Genomic DNA, 17,159 nt, shown 5'->3' with positions numbered 1-17,159 from the left:
GTTCTTTTGAAGTGTAAAATTTGCTATATCAAAATGCCACAAAAATGTGTAAATTTAGTGAATAACTTTTGTTACATTTCTGGTAAAATAACATTTTCGTCACAGAAACGCAATCTGATGCCTCTTGTGAAGACTGCCTATCATCATTATTTTGGTATGAAGGTAGGGGACCAGGATAAGTCATGGGCTCCACATATATGTTACAACTCTTGTTCAGTTAAACTATGAGAATGCTGAAAAATAAAAAACGATCTATGGCTTTTGCTGTGCCTATGGTTTGGCAGGAGCCTACAAACCATACAGATGACTGCTATTTCTGCTTGACTCCGGCTATAAAGGCAGGATTGTCAATGAAGAAAACAGGAACAGTTCAATCCCGAATCTTCCATCTGCTATTCGACCTATTCCACATTCAGATAGTTTACCAGTTCCTACTCCACCCCAACATTATGAGCTTGAAGTAGAAAATGAAGAAAGTGTGGAAAAAGAGGAACCCAAGAAGCCTTCTACATCCCATGACCCTGACTTTAAGGTAAAAGATGATACCCCGCACAGACTGAGTCAAGCGGAATTCAATGATCTCATTCTAGACCTTGACTTGTCAAAGGAGAAGGCGGAACTTCTAGGGTCAAGACTACAGCAATGGCATCTTCTCCAATGTGATGTCAGGGTGTCACAGTACAGAGAACGTCAGAGGGGTCTGCTTCCTTTTCTTGAAAAAAAAAAACAATCCGGTTGTTTGCTGCAACGTTAATGGCTTGATGAAATGTTTGAATTTGAACCATGAGCCAACTGAATGGAGGCTATTCATAGACTCCTCGAAGCTTAGCTTGAAAGCTTTATTACTTCACAATGGCAACCGTCTTCCTTCTATTCCTGTTGGTCATGCTGTTCACATGAAGGAGACTTATGCAAACATGACAGCCCTCCTCGACTCAATCAAATATGCTGAACACAAGTGGAAAATCTGTGGCGAACTAACAGTCCTCACTGTACTCTTAGGAACGCAACTGGGGTACACTAAATACTGTTGCTTTTTATGTATGTGGGACAGTAGGGATAGGAAATCGCATTACATTCAAGCGGACTGGCCTGCAAGAAATCTTGACTCTACCAAGAAAAATGTTGTTGCCGAGCCTCTCGTGGACCCAAAAGACGTTCTTCTTCCACCCCTTCATATAAAGCTGGGTTAATGAAAAATTTTGTCAAAGGTATGAACCAGGAAGGACGGGCATTTAAGTACTTAACAGACAAATTTCCTAGATTAAGTGATGCAAAGGTTAAGGAGGGTATTTTTGTTGGGTCACAAATTCGACAACTTGTAAAGGATCCTGCGTTTGACCAGGTTTTAGAGGGAAAAGAAAAGGAAGCTTGGCCAGCCTTAAAGGGAGTTATTCATGGATTCTTACGCAACAAAAAAGATGATAACTACACTCAGTTGGTGACAGTACTTCTGGAAAAACACCATCAACTCAGATGCAACATGCCCCTTAAAATCCATTCTCTCCACTTCCACCTAGACTTTTTCCCTCCTAGTTGTGAAGCTGTTCGTGATGAACACAGAGAATGTTTCCTTACAGAAATATCCTGGTGGAATCTAAGATATCAGGGCCATTGGAATGAAGCAATGCTTGCGGATTACTGCTGGTCTGTGTGTAGGGATGCTTCGGAACTCACAAGAGGCAAGCCAAAAGAAACCGATCTCATGAAGTCCCCACATGATTCCCTTCACACCGAACCACCTGCCAGGAATTCTTCCATCAATTTAGAACTCTTAAAATGTAACGGTCATTAAAAATAAATTTCAAATGCACTTTCAATCTTGTTAGCATATGTAATTAAAATGCATCATTTTCTCTTAATCCATTAAAATAACATACTTCCACCTATTGTATATCACAGAAACTAGAGCTAATAAAAAAATTTCTTTGTCATATTCATTTTTAGCACCCCAAAATTAGTAAGATTTGACTCATGAAGTTTAGGAAACATTCCAAAATATATATTTTTTTGTTGGCCAATGTAATCGTTTAGTTTAAATGCAGCATGTCCCTTTTTGCTGTGTTTTAGTTATAGATATCACATCTCCACTGCTCACTCTTGCTGTACATTGACTACAACATGATTTTTATGTCTGTGTTATACAGTTACAGAGCAGGATCTTCAGTTCTTTGTACAGTCTATAGAACACAGCACAGCAGCCAGCCTCCTCCCACCAGAGAGAATTGAGAATCAGATGTGCACCCTGCAGAGGGAAAAATGGGGGGAAATGCAGGATACAAGTCCTATAATGGCCAGAAACTTATACCTTATGTACATAGGGCAGCTTATTCTGAAGTCATTTCTCTTTTATAGCTCATTTGTCTACTTCAAGATCAGACATTGACTTGCAGGGATGATACCTTCTAATAGTTGGTGCTGTAGAGGCATTGTTCCATCTTCTTATTTGCATAGATTTCCCAGAGGTGTATGTATGGCCTTAAATGTCTCCTCACACCTACTAAGTATCTCCCTATGGAGAAACTTTACCTCTCCTGACCAACATCGTAAGCCTCTGACCCAGCCAGCCAGCAACTTACTGTACACTTTTGAGTGGCAAAAACCCCAAAACCAGCTATCTGTACATAGTTATATTTTCCTGCCGGAGAAGATTCTGGCTTTAGCTTCTATTCAAAGTCTCTGTTAACCCTTTGCAATCCAATTTGTATTCTGGTTTTCCTAGGGAGCTTACCCTTTTTCGGCTGTTATACAATGGTGCTATCTGCTGGCTAAAGCCAGTACTGCATGAGGTGACACGTTGGACAGGCTCCAACAGCAGAGAGGCTAGCAATATAAGTAAGAGAACCTCGACGGATGTCTTCAAACATCGAAGCCGTACAGCCTGAAATCATAATGTCTTTAGATGTCAGACAGTGGATTGGAAAGGGTTAAAGGGCCTGTTTAAAAAGTCAGACATTGACTTCCAGGAGCGGCTCTGTAGAGGCATTGTTCTATCCTCCCATTTGCAAAACTTTTCAGATGTCCTGCTCGTACAGTTACGAATTATGTCGTGAAGTTTGTGTAAATAGAAATCTAAAAAGGAGTTAGATTGGACTACGTATAAAACATGGATTCAGCTTCCCGATACTGTACATTTTGTGGTATGTATACAGTTACTTTGACGTTTGTTAAATTTGCACAACTTTGTGATAATGCCAAGAGCGAAAGTTGGCAAAAAAACAACTAAACTTCATATTGGTAATATTCCGCTTCATAAAAGTTACGTTATTCAGTTTTGCATTTGCACTTTCCCCGTAGAGTCCTAAACTGTGCCGTGAAATCTATAAAAACAGCACCTGCTCTCTGTCTTGTAGGTAATGAAGGAGGTCCAAGGGGCGCTCGCCACGGCCGCTGCAGATGACAGCAAGCTAGTTCTTTTCAGTGCCGTTGGCAGTGTGTTTTGCTGCGGGCTGGATTTTATTTATTTTATAAGACGCTTGACAGACGATCGAAAAAAAGAGAGCACTAAAATGGCTGATGCCATCAGGTACGTACGCTGTCTCTAAACTGTGCTACATTGATCTACCGGTGTTTTAGAGTAATCCTTGCATCATTTATCGTCAGCAGTTATTAATTCATACTTGATCTATTGTAGAGCTGTTGAATGTTGGATTTGTGAATGCTTGTGTTAAATATATCCATTTTCTGGTAATGTTTGAAAATGGTAAAATATAAAACACAATGCTTTCAGAAGCATTATTAACACAAATTAATGGAACCCTAAGGCCTCATGTCCACGGGGAAAATCAGGCCCGCTACGGATTCTCCATAGGCCATGAGGCATAAAAATAAGAATTAATTCACCTCTCGCCCGCTCCGGATCTTCCCTTCGCCGCGGCTTCATCTTCTCTCCGTCGCGGCCGGATCTTCTTTCTTCGGCTCGGCGGATCGGCAGGGCTAGTCAGTTGTGTGCCCCGCGCATGCGCCGGCCCGAAGAAAAAAGATCCGGCCACAATGGAGAGATGAAGCCGCGAAGAAGGGAAGATCCGGAGCAGGTGAGTATATTCCGATTTTGGTCTCCCGCGGATCCGGACGGCTTCCATAGGCCGCGGGAGACCCGCATGAAAATGGAGCATGGTCCAGATTTTTTCATGCTCCATTTTGGACATGAGGCCTGAACCTGGACATGAATAAGAAAAATAACCTGTTTATTTCAGGAGCATAGGGAAAATTTTGCAGACTTTGCATAGAACACAAGTTTTAAAGGGGTTGTCCAGCTCTGAAGATTGAAAACCTATTCTCCGTGGCCCGGCATGGTATTGCAAGTAGACCTCTTATTCAGGTGAATTAGAGCTGTGTCTGCAATACCATGTTAGGCCACTGCAAAGTGTATGGAGCTGTCTGCTCCCAGTTCCATGCGCTGACACAGTGGCTTGGGGAACAACTGATCAACAGGGGACCCAGGCTGACTCTCAATGATCAATTAATGATGACCATAGGCTTAGCGCATATGGACATCATAGAGGGGGTCTGTACAAGCAGCACCAATTCTGGTATACTTGAGTCATCCTTGTATTACATGGACAGCCTGTCATCTAAATGGCTACCATGTAATACCACATTTTCCCAGCAGCGGCTTTTCCCTGCAAAAACAGCTGGCCACAGTTTCTCCTGGCCAAATTAGGCAGACTGATTATGATGGGGGTTGTCTCTTATGAGACCGCACTTTTAAACGTTACTGTTTTGTCATTTCCGTAACTCTATAATATTGGCTCCAGAGACCTACACAGAATCACAGGCATTGGATTAATGACTCCAATGGCAATCTTACGTGTTTCTTACAGTTTGCACTCGTTTTTCTATATTTTTCCATTAATTGTCTGATGTATTATTTTGCAGAGTGTTTGTGAATACTTTTATACAGTTTAAGAAGCCAATTATCGTTGCTGTAAATGGACCTGCAATTGGCCTTGGTGCATCTATACTGCCTCTTTGTGATGTTATCTGGGCTAATGAGAAAGCATGGTTTCAGACTCCTTACACTACTTTTGGACAAAGCCCAGATGGTTGTTCGTCATTACTTTTTCCTAAAATAATGGGCATTGCATCAGTAAGTTTTGTTCTTATAGTTCTTTTGATTTCGCAGATATTGGTTATGGGTAATTTAAAAAAAAATTTCGTTACACTCAGTCAACAGGTTTTTAGATTTTTCTTTCTATCTCATACTTAAATATAAGAGGTTGCTGCTAATTTGTGAAATTTATCATAGCAAAAAAAATCCGAAACTAGAAAGATATAGGGAAAACTTCTGAACTTTGCCTAAACTCAACAGCCTTGGGCTCCCCTAGCTGATGACTGAGCAAATTCCACTGAAATTGAACTTATTGAACCTGCTGAAGTGAAGACAACATCTAGAAGACCCAAGAAAAATTCTAGTAGAACTGTGATCTGATGTTTCAAAGAAAAAAAGATAGAGGAGCTATTGTGTAGATAGAGGGAAGAATGAATTTTGATTGCCATGGAAGGCAGTGTACCACAGTCAAGGAAGAAACTGAAGCTGTAAAGAAGTTACATATAACAAGACAATGATCCAAAACATGCTTCAAAGTCAAAGATTTATTTAAAATTACATTCTGGTCCCAAGACAAAATCTATCCAGGGACCAGAGAGGGGTAGTTCTAGTACCTGGTAGCGTTGTTTTTCCGGTTTGGTCACCAATACGCCTGGTCCCGGGCCTTTTTACATTCCTCCAACATGGCCACTGTGCTCATGTTGCCACTACATGTACACTGTGCATCAGTAGTCAGACAGTGCATGCTGCTTCCTGATTGGCCAACACTGTTCATATGAGCAGCACGGGCCAATCATAGCAGCATGCAATGTCTTACACTACCAATGCCACCAGTGCTCAGTGTACATTGAGTAGAATGAAAGTCGCTCATTTGGATGAAGAGGGGGCCTCAGGAGCAGGCAAACCAGGAAAAGAATGGCTCTAGATACTAGAACGCCCCCTTTCTATTTTATCCACGTCTTCCAAGAGCTAGAACTTTTAGTTTCGTTTAATTGTGTTTTGTAATAAATTGCCTTTTTAGTGTTCTGTTTTACGTAGCATGTAATGTATTGAGAAACTTTTGAAGTGCGGTAAAATGGAAAAGAAAAGTTATTTCTTGGGTTTATTTTTTTTTCTTTAATTTACGGCATTGCACTGTGTTTGTAGGACTTATAAGTTTATTTTACGGGTCGGTGCAATAAGAGATTCCAAATTTATATATGGTTTATGCAGGATGGGGCACAATTCTGGCACACACCCTTTTAACTGGTGTAATAATAACAAAATTGACTTCCAATTTTTAAAAGTATTAATTTGGAGGGAGGCTGCATTTTTTTTGTAGGAGGAGGCCTGTTAGGTGGCCATTTTGAATTGAGCTCAAGTTTTAGAAATGGCAAGGGGGTCATGTGATTAAATCAAATTTGTCTAGCATTTACTCAAAACACATTGGAAGTGTCAGTTTTGCAGTCATCTTAACTTATTTAGGGGTTAAGTGTGGGGAAAGTTTCACAAAGTGCTTTACAAGACTTGTTTGATGTGTCCACTATTCTGCTGGATGCACATGATAAAAAGTTTAATCCAGTCTTCTTCACAGCACTCGAGGATTCACTGTTTCAGGTGAACCATATTGTTCTATTTTGTCCGCATACACAAGGGACTTTAAATGGCCACAGAGATAAATATCCAAAGGCGTTAAGTCAGTCAATCTTGGCGTCCAGTAGAACATTCTACTGGACATCAATGCCCAATCTATTGCCCAGGGAATTGCACATCCTGCCATCTGCGTATAGCCACAGAAAAGTGCAGAGCTGCGCCATCCTATTAAACGTAATGTAGGAGCTCACTGTTGTCCTTGAGCACAAAGGGAAATTTGGTATCCTGTAATGTCTGGAGGTGCTTTTCACCGTTAAGTGATCCATCAATTAAAAAAGGCCCTATAAGAGTCCCCCAAATACCACCTTTTCAAAACCCATTGTTGTTGATGGGTAATATACATGATAGATGATCATTGGACCAATACCAGGCACTGTTGTGATTGACCTCATCATGCACATAAAACAGTGCTTCATCACTGTAAAGAGTGAAATGTGGGAACAATGGCTCTACTTCTACTTGCTCCAGAGCCCATTTGGCAAACTCCATCCTTCTGGCTATGTTGTCCTCATTGAAGCAATGCAGCATCCGAACTTTTGTATGCATGCTATTTTTGATCATGAAGAACCTGCAATAAAGACAATTGACCAATCCCAGTTTCCAGCAATATCTGATGCTGCATTTCCGAATTTTAGCAAATGCTGCTAGGACATTTGTGTCAAACCCTCCTCACTTGTTGCAGACAATAGTCGCCCTGTTCGCTGTCTGTCAACAATGGATCCAGTTTTATGAAGCTTCGTGATAATTCTACGTACAATTGAGTTTAAAATAGGGCACATATCTGGGTGATGTGCATTAAAAGGGTTCTGTCGGTAGAAAAAAAAATCTATAATTACCAATTACCCCCCATCAGTCTTCTTACCACATCGTCTCCTCCCTGACCTTCTCCTGTCTCATGCAGTCCCTCTGGGTCACCTCACCTCCAGCCAGCCGGTTCTTCTTCCGGTGGCGAAGCGTACATTGCCGGCATTCTCCTTCCTGCAGAGCAATGTACTCTATCGCTAGTGATGTAGCATTCACAGACTAGCAGGGAATGCCGATCTAGTGCCAATACTGCGCATGCGTTCTGTCTCTCTGCAATAGTATGAGAACTCTTGCGCAGTCTCAGCAATAACTCGGCATTCCCTGACAGGCTGTGAATGCTAAGTCACTAGTGACGCAACATACACTGACCTGCCAGAAGCAGACTGACGAGAAAGGATGCTACAAAACAAGAAGAAGAGGATATGGCTGGCTTGCAGTGTGGTGACCTGGGGGCGGGAGAAGATCGGGAAGGATTAGATCTGGTAAGAAGACTGCCTGGGAGGAATAAGTAATTATTTAGTTTATTTTTTTTTCTATTTACAAAACCCCTTTAAAGTCTGCTGTGATCTCGCGTTTGCTTCTCCCTCCACACAAGGACAATTTTTATTTCTTCCTTAGATAAAGACATGACCGTTCACTAGAGTTGAGCGAACATACTCTGCCGAGCTTGATGCTCATTCGAGTATTAGCGTACTCGATGGTGCTCGTTACTTGAACGAGCATCAAATCGTGTTCGACCCCGCCCCAGTTTTTGGCTCCTCCCTGCTGTGATGTGCCTGTTTTGGCCCCTCCCCGCCGCACCCCAGCGCGCCGTTGGCAAGCTTTTTGAGAGAGAGAGAGAAAGAATGCTCGAGTCTCCCACTGCAGTCAATGGGGTTCGTTACTCGAGTAGAGCTCTCGAATTTTACGAAAAGCTCGACTAGAATAACGAGGACCCGAGCATTTGGGTGCTTGCTCATCTCTACCGTTCACCTGTAACGACAACATATAAATTGGATGTCAAACACAATTTCCAACTTTTCCCTCGCTTAACTTCTAAACAAATTAAAATGGGATAAGACGGACACTTCCAGTGTGTTCCTGAGTATCTTTTAGCCAAGATTTATATCACATGACCGGCTTCTCATTTGGAAATGCCTGAGCTGAATTCAATACGGCAGAGTTCAAAAGGGTTGTATAAAACGTCACCACGGAAAACTGCAGCTTCCCTCCTAATTAATAGTCACACATTGTGAGTCAATTTTCCTTATTATTACACCAGTTAAACAGGTGTGTCTAAACTTTTGCCTCACCCTGTATTATAAATAACTAGATTAGCTTTTTGTCCCCTGTTCCTCCACTCCATACAATCCCTCTCGACATCCGCCATGCATGCATGGCAGATGTAACGTTTTGGAATGCTCTTTTTACAACTCCTGGAGGGTTAACCCTTTCCAATCCACTGTCTGACCTCTGAAGACATTATGATTTAAGACTGTACAGCTCCGATGTTGGAAGACGTCCTTCGGGGTTCTCTTACTGTATATTGCCAGCCTCTCTGCTGTCGGAGCCTATCCAATGTGTCACCTCATGCAGTACTGGCTTCAGCCAACATATAGCGCCGTTGTATAACGGCAGAAAAAGAGTAAGCCCCCTAGGAAAACCATTATTGCCAAGATTGTGTGGCTATTGGCTGCTACACTCGGTTGGACTTTCGAACAGATGCTGTTCTCAGTGTGGAAACCCAGCTCAGTGGTAATGGCAGATTCAAATTCACCTAAATATAATATTCAAAGAATATTTATTTCTTTTATTAAAACAAAAACCCTAGTAAATCCTTAGCTGCAGATGCATATTAGACATGGCAGTCAGAAGTGTCTAACCGGCATAGTTTACTTCCTTTTACCTCTGCATCATTTCTGTAAATGTTCATTTTCTATTTCTTCATGAAAATTGCAAAATATGACTGTAAGAAAATATAAAGCACTCCAGAAAACTCTTAAAAGAATGACAAGTATTTAATTATAGTATACACTTAAAGACAAATTAGCACCATGAAAGCATCTAAAACCCCCAATCAATGGGAATATACATAAATGTGGCCATACATAATAGTCCCAGCATAAATCAGCTCTCATTAGGCAGATGTTACAGAACATGCAGAATCGTGTTAAAGAATGCTAGAATAGTACTCCATGATGACAAAGTAATAACTTGACCCCGTCAAATGTACAAACTTAGAGCTGGCATGCATTGGTCAAGCTTAGAATTATGTAGCACCCTATCGGTCTTGTTATTTATTAGTGGGGTATACACATGGAATTCAACACATCTATGTGGAAATGGTATATAGACTTCTACTTTGTGCCTGAATATACACCCCTTGTAAAAAAAAACAAAAAACAAGCACCTAGGAGTTATCAATTTGTTGCGAAACTCGGCATGCAGTTAAATTTCAGGCAGATATGCAAATGGACAGAGTTGTGGCGTGATTTAGATGAATGGTCTTGCCACCTTTTGAGGACTAAGAGACATTTTTGTACCATAGTTTTAAACTGTCTCAAATACAATAGAGCCGGTTTCACGGTCATGAAAGGGATAAAAAAGGCTCTCGGAGGCTACGTGTGTGTAGTGGGCGTTTGTAGAGCCCGTTAACCACTAGACATGTCTCTACAACTCAATCAAAGCGATTTTGCCCAATTAATAGAGTTTGAGAGGCGGCTCATTATTAGAATGTTAGGAGGTGTTGGGACAAAACTCAAGACACCCTCGACAGACCACCAGTAGAGAGGATCATTGATTGTCCGACAAGCAGCTTCAGCTGTTTCATTGTCTGCCATTCCGAGACAGGTGGCACAATTGTTATAGGCCCTTGTGCCTGTCGGAACCATTTCCACACGCTTGGCTTGAGGACATTTGGTCTCACGGCACCCATTACTTGTACTGTCTTTCACACTCCCCCACCATTGCAGTGTTGTTGTGAATGACAAACTGGCTTGCTACGGAGTGGAACCCAGTTGTCTTCAGTGACTAATCCAGGTGTAGTTTGGGCACTGACAATAACGGTGTTCATGTCTGGGGAACTAGGGGTGAGCGTGTGTATCTTGCCTTGGCTGTGGAGTGGCACATTGCCCCACTGCTGGTGTGATGGTCTGGGGAACCATTGTATACAGAAGTCAGTCACCCTAGCAGAAGTACGAGGGACAATGACAGGTCAGCGATATGTTCAGGACATCCTGCAGGGTAATGCTCAGCTGTACACAGGAATGCCTCCACAACATTGCCACACATTGTTTGCCTGGTCATCAGATTTATCACCAATAGAACATCTATGAAACCATCTAGGATGCCAACTTTGACAGCCTACGAGTTCCCATGATCTAAAGGCTAAGTTACAGCAAATGTTGACCGATATGCCGCAGAATACCATACAGAACCTGTATGCCTTCATGCGCACTCGTATCGCATCTTGTATCCAAGCTAGAGGTGGCCCAACAGGATCCTGGAGCCTCCATGCCGGCCCATATCAATTCTTGTAGCCAAGCTAAAGTCAGCCTAACAGGGTACTAGAGCCTCCATGCCCACCTGTATCACATCTTGTATCGAAGCTAGAGGTGGTACAACAGGGTACTAGAGCCTCCATGCCACCTGTATCACATCTTCTATCCAAACTAGTGGCGGTACAACAGGGTACTAGAGCCTCCTTGTCCACCCACATCCCATCATGTATCCAAGCTAGAGGCAGTACAATGGGGTACTAAAGCCTCCATGCCCACCTGTATCACATCTTGTATCCAAGCTAGAGGCAGTACAATAGGGTTCTAGAGCCTCCATGCACATCCATATCACATCTTGTATCCAAGCTAGAGGCGGTACAACAGGGTATTAGAGTCTCCCTTCAAGTGCTCCGTTTTCCGCAATAAATCATCCTTCTGCCTTGATATTGTAGTCACTTACTTATATCAACGTTACCATCACACATAAGGTTTCATTAATGTCCGACAACTCCTTGTAGGTGCTTATTTTTTTATATATTTTTTACAATGAGTGTATTTGTAAACTTGATGGCTACCTGATGAGATCAGGTTATTACTTTGTTACTATTATGTGAGTACTACTCTAGAATTTTTTAAACTGGGGTTGATTGATTGGGATTGCGTAATGCTTTTATGGTCCTGTTTGTCTTTAGGTGAATGCTATAATACAATATTTGTCATTCTTTTGCAACACTTTTTGTGGAGCGCTATGTGTTTTCTCACGCACTCCTTTCTTGCACTTTTTATGTTACATGTGTGTGAGTTCCATTCAAGCACCTAATTCTAGACCTACTACATTGGTAATGGTGCCAGCTCTTGTTTGAATTGGTACATTCTCTATTTCTTGAAGCATATATTAGCTTCTTTTGACTTTGAGAAACAACAGAATGATTTGCATTACACTATGGAAGGGCAGCATTAGATACTTCAGAAATACGATTTCTCACTTTTTCATTTTTTTTTTTTATAATTTCACCATTCGCTTCTGCAATGATTCTTACACTGCTTCATAGAGCAGAGAATGGAATCCCAAGTCTTCAGAAGTGCTAAAAATGTTTATTGATCAGCAAATTCCTTTTGCATATAATTGCTCAATGGTTCTGCAATTGAAAATGACGCTGCCATATAAAACCCTCTAGCGGCATGCATCACTATGACTTTTACTATGTGACCTACATTTAACAATTATTTGATATTGCGATAAAGCTGACATTGTAAAAACAAGCCATATCTTTCCATCATGATCTATGGTACAATTACTGAATCATAAACTTTACGGAGGAGCGTTAAACCGCCTAATTTCTTAAATATTTTCATAGCTCACGTCTTTCTAGATCTAATACTGAGCTTTCAAGCAGGTAAAAAGTGTATTGGAACATTCTTTATCACTTTCTAGTAGTTAAAGTAAAAAAAAAAAAATTCAGAGAAGCAATGAAGAAAGTGCCATTTTGGTGTAGATAAGGGAGATGAAACAATACCTCCACAGTGCCACCTATTGGAAGGCAGCAATCCCTAAAGTCAATGTTAAACTCTTTATACAAGCCTTGTAACAATGACCAGGAATTGAAAGCCAAGTCAGAGCCCATGGTGTAGATGCATAGCAATTTTGCATTTAGTTTTCTTGTAAAGGCCCATTTAGACACAACGATTATCGCTCAAAATTCGCTGAAAAGCCGTCTTGTGTGTAATCGTTGTGTGTAACTGCACGGACATCGTGCATTTTTCATTAAGCCATCGCTGATCTTTAAGCGTGCTGAAAGACAATGATGAGCCTTATCAGGAATTCACAGCGGGATACAGCTGATACTATTGTTTCAGCTGTATCCCGCTTCCTGATGACAGGCGGGGTATGAAGAACAGAGATGTCCAGCTGTGTTCTTCATACCGTGCTCGGAGAGCTCGGCTGTATAACAGCTGGGCGCTCCAAGCGGGGAACAGCTGGATGCAGAAGACAAGCAGCCCCGCTTGTCTTTTGCATCCCCCGCTCGGAGCGCAAGGTGTTTGAGCGATCGCCCTGCGCTGTAAATGGACACAACGATTATTGCTCAAAAGACATCTTTTGAGTGATAATTGTTGTGTCTAAGCGGGCCTTAAGTCTGAAGTTACCACAACCGCTATTGTGTACAAGCATTTATTTAACTTTCTTTCATTCTAGGCAAATGAGATGTTATTCAGTGGAAGAAAACTGACAGCACAAGAAGCGTGTGCAAAAGGCCTCGTATCTCAGGTGTTCTGGCCTGGGACATTCACGCAAGAAGTTATGGTCCGCATTAAGGAACTTGTGACCTGCAATCCCGTTGTATGTGGAACTAATGTTTGTAACTAGATTTAATTTAGTCTTGTTATGAATGAGTTTCAGAATATTCATTCTTTTTTTTTTTCTTTCAGGTACTTGAAGAATCCAAAGCTTTAGTCCGGAATGTAATGAGAGGGGATTTGGAGCAAACTAATGAAAGGGAGTGTGAACTACTTAAGAAGATCTGGGGATCTGCTCAAGGAATGGACTCCATGTTAAAATACTTGCAAAGGAAAATCGACGAATTCTAAAATTCAGTTGCTTGTTTTGTTTTTTTTATGAAGTAGCCTTGAAACACTTAAAGGGATATCTGCAACCGTTGCAATCCCCTAGTTTATTTAAACTTTTTTTTTTTTATTATTACGTTCTGAACAAATAACTTTAAGCCTGCCGTCAATTTTTTGTTCCAGGCAGAAGTAAGATACAGAACATCTAGCAAATCCACATCTTGAGAACCTTGTGCCGAAAGGTGTTTGAAAAACTTTTGCGTGACAAAATATGGAAAAATGCATATTTTTTTCTTCTGTTCATAAGATTATAAATATATATATATAAAATGATATAAATATATATTTAAAATGAAAAAAACGGGTAGCCGCGAGCCCTGACTTTTCATTACCCGCTGAGGTTGGACTTACAGAAATGCTTTGGTTCAGAAGGTAAAATACCTCAGACATTGACTTTTTTTTGTAAAGGACTTAATCAATTCGCACAGGACTATAGAACTGTGTACGGATGCATTGTAACAAGCCCCCCCCAAAAAGGAGTGTGTGTACTCAGGATATATGCTAAGAAAATGGGGGAAAAAAATACAAATAAAACAAAAACTTCACATACTGTCAGGAACATGTCCAGTTTGTTTTATGTTGGCATGATGAAACCACTGTCAAGGTATTTTTTTCTTTGTGTGATGCAGTATTAACAGGTCACTGATTTATCTTGTGTTTATGCTGAAGTTCATTTATTCTTCAGAGGCAATTTTTTTATCTAGTTGTTTAGTTCCTGAGTGAAACTTCCTAGCTGTTTGCAGGTAACGTATTACACCAAAAATAATTTTATGTTCATACATGTATAAATGTTAGGTCTCACTAGAATATATTTTATTTAATAACTTAATTTTGGTACACTATTAAATTGCAAAACACCCATCCACCCCCCAAACTACCTTTTTTTTTATTAGGAGTGTGCTATTCTATTCTATTGCCTTTTTTTTATCACAATACACTATATATATATATATATATATATAAAACCCAAATATATATATTTTACTTTTCTGTATAGCTTAGGGGCGTCTTGTAAATATATCCAATGTGCCATCAATTCCCCCAGAGTGTATCATTTTTGACTCGTGACTACAGATATTACTCTGGATACTAAGATATCTGGGCTTTCGGAATGTAGTTGAATGTATGAAGAAAAGTAATCCACATTATTTTTGTACAGTTTTTACATTTTTACTTCAAACTGACCATCTCCCATTCTGGTTGGAGAGTCGCTCTCAGTGTAAATCTGCCTTTCGCTTGGGTTGGTACAGTATTTGCATTCATTGGACCTATGCTTTTGTTCTAAAGATGAAATATAATGCACTGTACAGTCTGTAAAGTTTTCTAAAATATAGAGCTGTGAAATTGGCTTAAATAAAACTAATTTTTCTTAACTTAATTAGAATTGTCCTGGTATGTTTTTTTTGTGATTTATTGATCTGTTTTTAAAATAAACATGTTTAATATGAAATTACAGCATTTCTTCCTTTTTTTAGACCATTTTCACACGGCAGTATTTTGCACCAGTTTTTTAAAGTCAAAGTGATTTTGTGGGAACTACACAGAGAAAAAGTATAATGGAACCACTTGCAACATTTCCGTTTTTTTGACCCACTCTTGGCTTTGACTTGGGGTTCGTTCACACGAGTGTGTGCTGGTGCGTACATAGGTGCGCACAAAACCAGCGCACCCAGGTATGTGCACAAAAGTGTGAACACAGGTCTGTGCAGCATTGCTTTCAATGGGGCTGCAGAATTCAATGAATGGCTAAGCGCTGCCTGTGATTGGCTGAGCGCTGTGACCAATCACAGGCAGCGCTCAGCTGTCATTCAATGAATGGCTGAGCACTGCCTGTGATTGTCTGAGCGCTCAGCCAAACAGAGGCAGCATTTCACTTCATTACAGTGCTGGGACTCAAGCGGCTAGATGCGCCTGAGCCCCATCAGCAGCGGAGAGGTGTGTGTGTGTGTGTGTGTGTGTGTGTGTGTGTATATATATATGTATATATATATATATATATATATAAATTTTTTTTTTTCTTTTTACAGAAGCTAGGAATGATTTTCAGGCTTTTATTTAAAGCTCTACCCCGAAAATCACTGAGGGCTTGGTGGCAGCCCATTGCTTTCAATGGGTCTACCGGCAGCAGCGGCTGCCCCATTGAAAGCAATGGCAGAACATCCTGATCCTCTGCCACAGCTGTCACAGTGTTAAGTGACAAGGGGACTCCCCATGGGGAATATTGGCATGCACCACAGACCTATGGTGCACGCATGTCCTATGTTTTGCAGGTACGTGCGTTTACACGCCTGTAAAACACGGACATGTGAACACACCATAGGGAACTAATGGTTATAATAGATGCGTGGTTTTGTGTGGACATACACTACCGTTCAAAAGTTTGGGGTCACATTGAAATGTCCTTATTTTTGAAGGAAAAGCACTGTACTTGTTAGTGAAGATAACTTTAAACTAGTCCTAACTTTAAACAAATGCACTCTATACATTGCTAATGTGGTAAATGACTATTCTAGCTGCAAATGCCTGTTTTTTTGTGCAAAATCTACAAAGGTGAATAGAGGCCCATTTCCAGCAACTATCACTCCAGTGTTCTAATGGTACAATGTGTTTGCTCATTGGCTCAGAAGGCTAATTGATGATTAGAAAACCCTTGTGCAATCATGTTCACACATCTGAAAACAGTCTAGCTCGTTACAGAAGCTACAAAACTGACCTTCCTGTGAGCAGATTGAGTTTCTGGAGCATCACATTTGTGGGGTCAATTAAACGCTCAAAATGACCCGAAAAAGAGAACTTTCATCTGAAACTCGACAGTCTATTCTTGTTCTTAGAAATGAAGGCTATTCCATGCGAGAAATTGCTAACAAATTGAAGATTTCCTACAACGGTGTGTACTACTCCCTACAGAGGACAGCACAAACAGGCTCTAACCAGAGTAGAAAAAGAAGTGGGAGGCCGCGTTGCACAACTAAGCAAGAAGATAAGCACATTAGAGTCTCTAGTTTGAGAAACAGACGCCTCACAGGTACCCAACTGGCATCTTCATTAAATAGTACCCGCAAAACACCAGTGTCAACATCTACAGTGAAGAGGCGGCTGCGGGATTTTGGGCTTCAGGGCAGAGTGGCAAAGAAAAAGCCATATCTGAGACTGGCCAATAAAAGAAAAAGATTAAGATGGGCAAAAGAACACAGACATTGGACAGAGGAAGACTGGAAAAAAGTGTTGTGGACGGAAGAATCCAAGTTTGAGGTGTTTGGATCACAAAGAAGAACGTTTGTGAGACGCAGAACAAATGAAAAGATGCTGGAAGAATGCCTGACGCCATCTGTTAAGCATGGTGGAGGTAATGTGATGGTCTGGGGTTGCTTTGGTGCTGGTAAGGTGGGAGATTTGTACAGGGTAAAAGGGATTCTGAATAAGGAAGGCTATCACTCCATTTTGCAACGCCATGCCATACCCAGTGGACAGCGCTTGATTGGAACCAATTTGATCCTACAACAGGACAATGACCCTAAACACACCTCCAAATTGTGCAAGAACTATTTACAGCAGAAGCAGGCAGCTGGTATTCT

The 17,159-nt window shown here is 41.0% G+C and overlaps 1 protein-coding gene across 1 annotated transcript in view; it reads left to right on the top strand.

Moving 5' to 3' along the window:
• Window positions 1–14,962, top strand: part of CDYL (chromodomain Y like) — a 94,640-nt gene extending 79,678 nt beyond the window's left edge. The window contains exons 4-7 of the mRNA XM_066579310.1: window positions 3,354–3,526; window positions 4,879–5,089; window positions 13,157–13,300; window positions 13,390–14,962. Coding sequence (XP_066435407.1) covers window positions 3,354–3,526; window positions 4,879–5,089; window positions 13,157–13,300; window positions 13,390–13,548 — 687 coding nt within the window. The 3' untranslated portion in view covers window positions 13,549–14,962. The remainder of the gene's footprint in view (window positions 1–3,353; window positions 3,527–4,878; window positions 5,090–13,156; window positions 13,301–13,389) is intronic.
• Window positions 14,963–17,159: the final 2,197 nt, after the last annotated feature.

This window comes from Eleutherodactylus coqui, chromosome 9, assembly GCF_035609145.1.
Source record: "Eleutherodactylus coqui strain aEleCoq1 chromosome 9, aEleCoq1.hap1, whole genome shotgun sequence".
NCBI lineage: Eukaryota > Metazoa > Chordata > Amphibia > Anura > Eleutherodactylidae > Eleutherodactylus > Eleutherodactylus coqui.
This window is presented reverse-complemented; position numbering and strand designations above follow the sequence as displayed.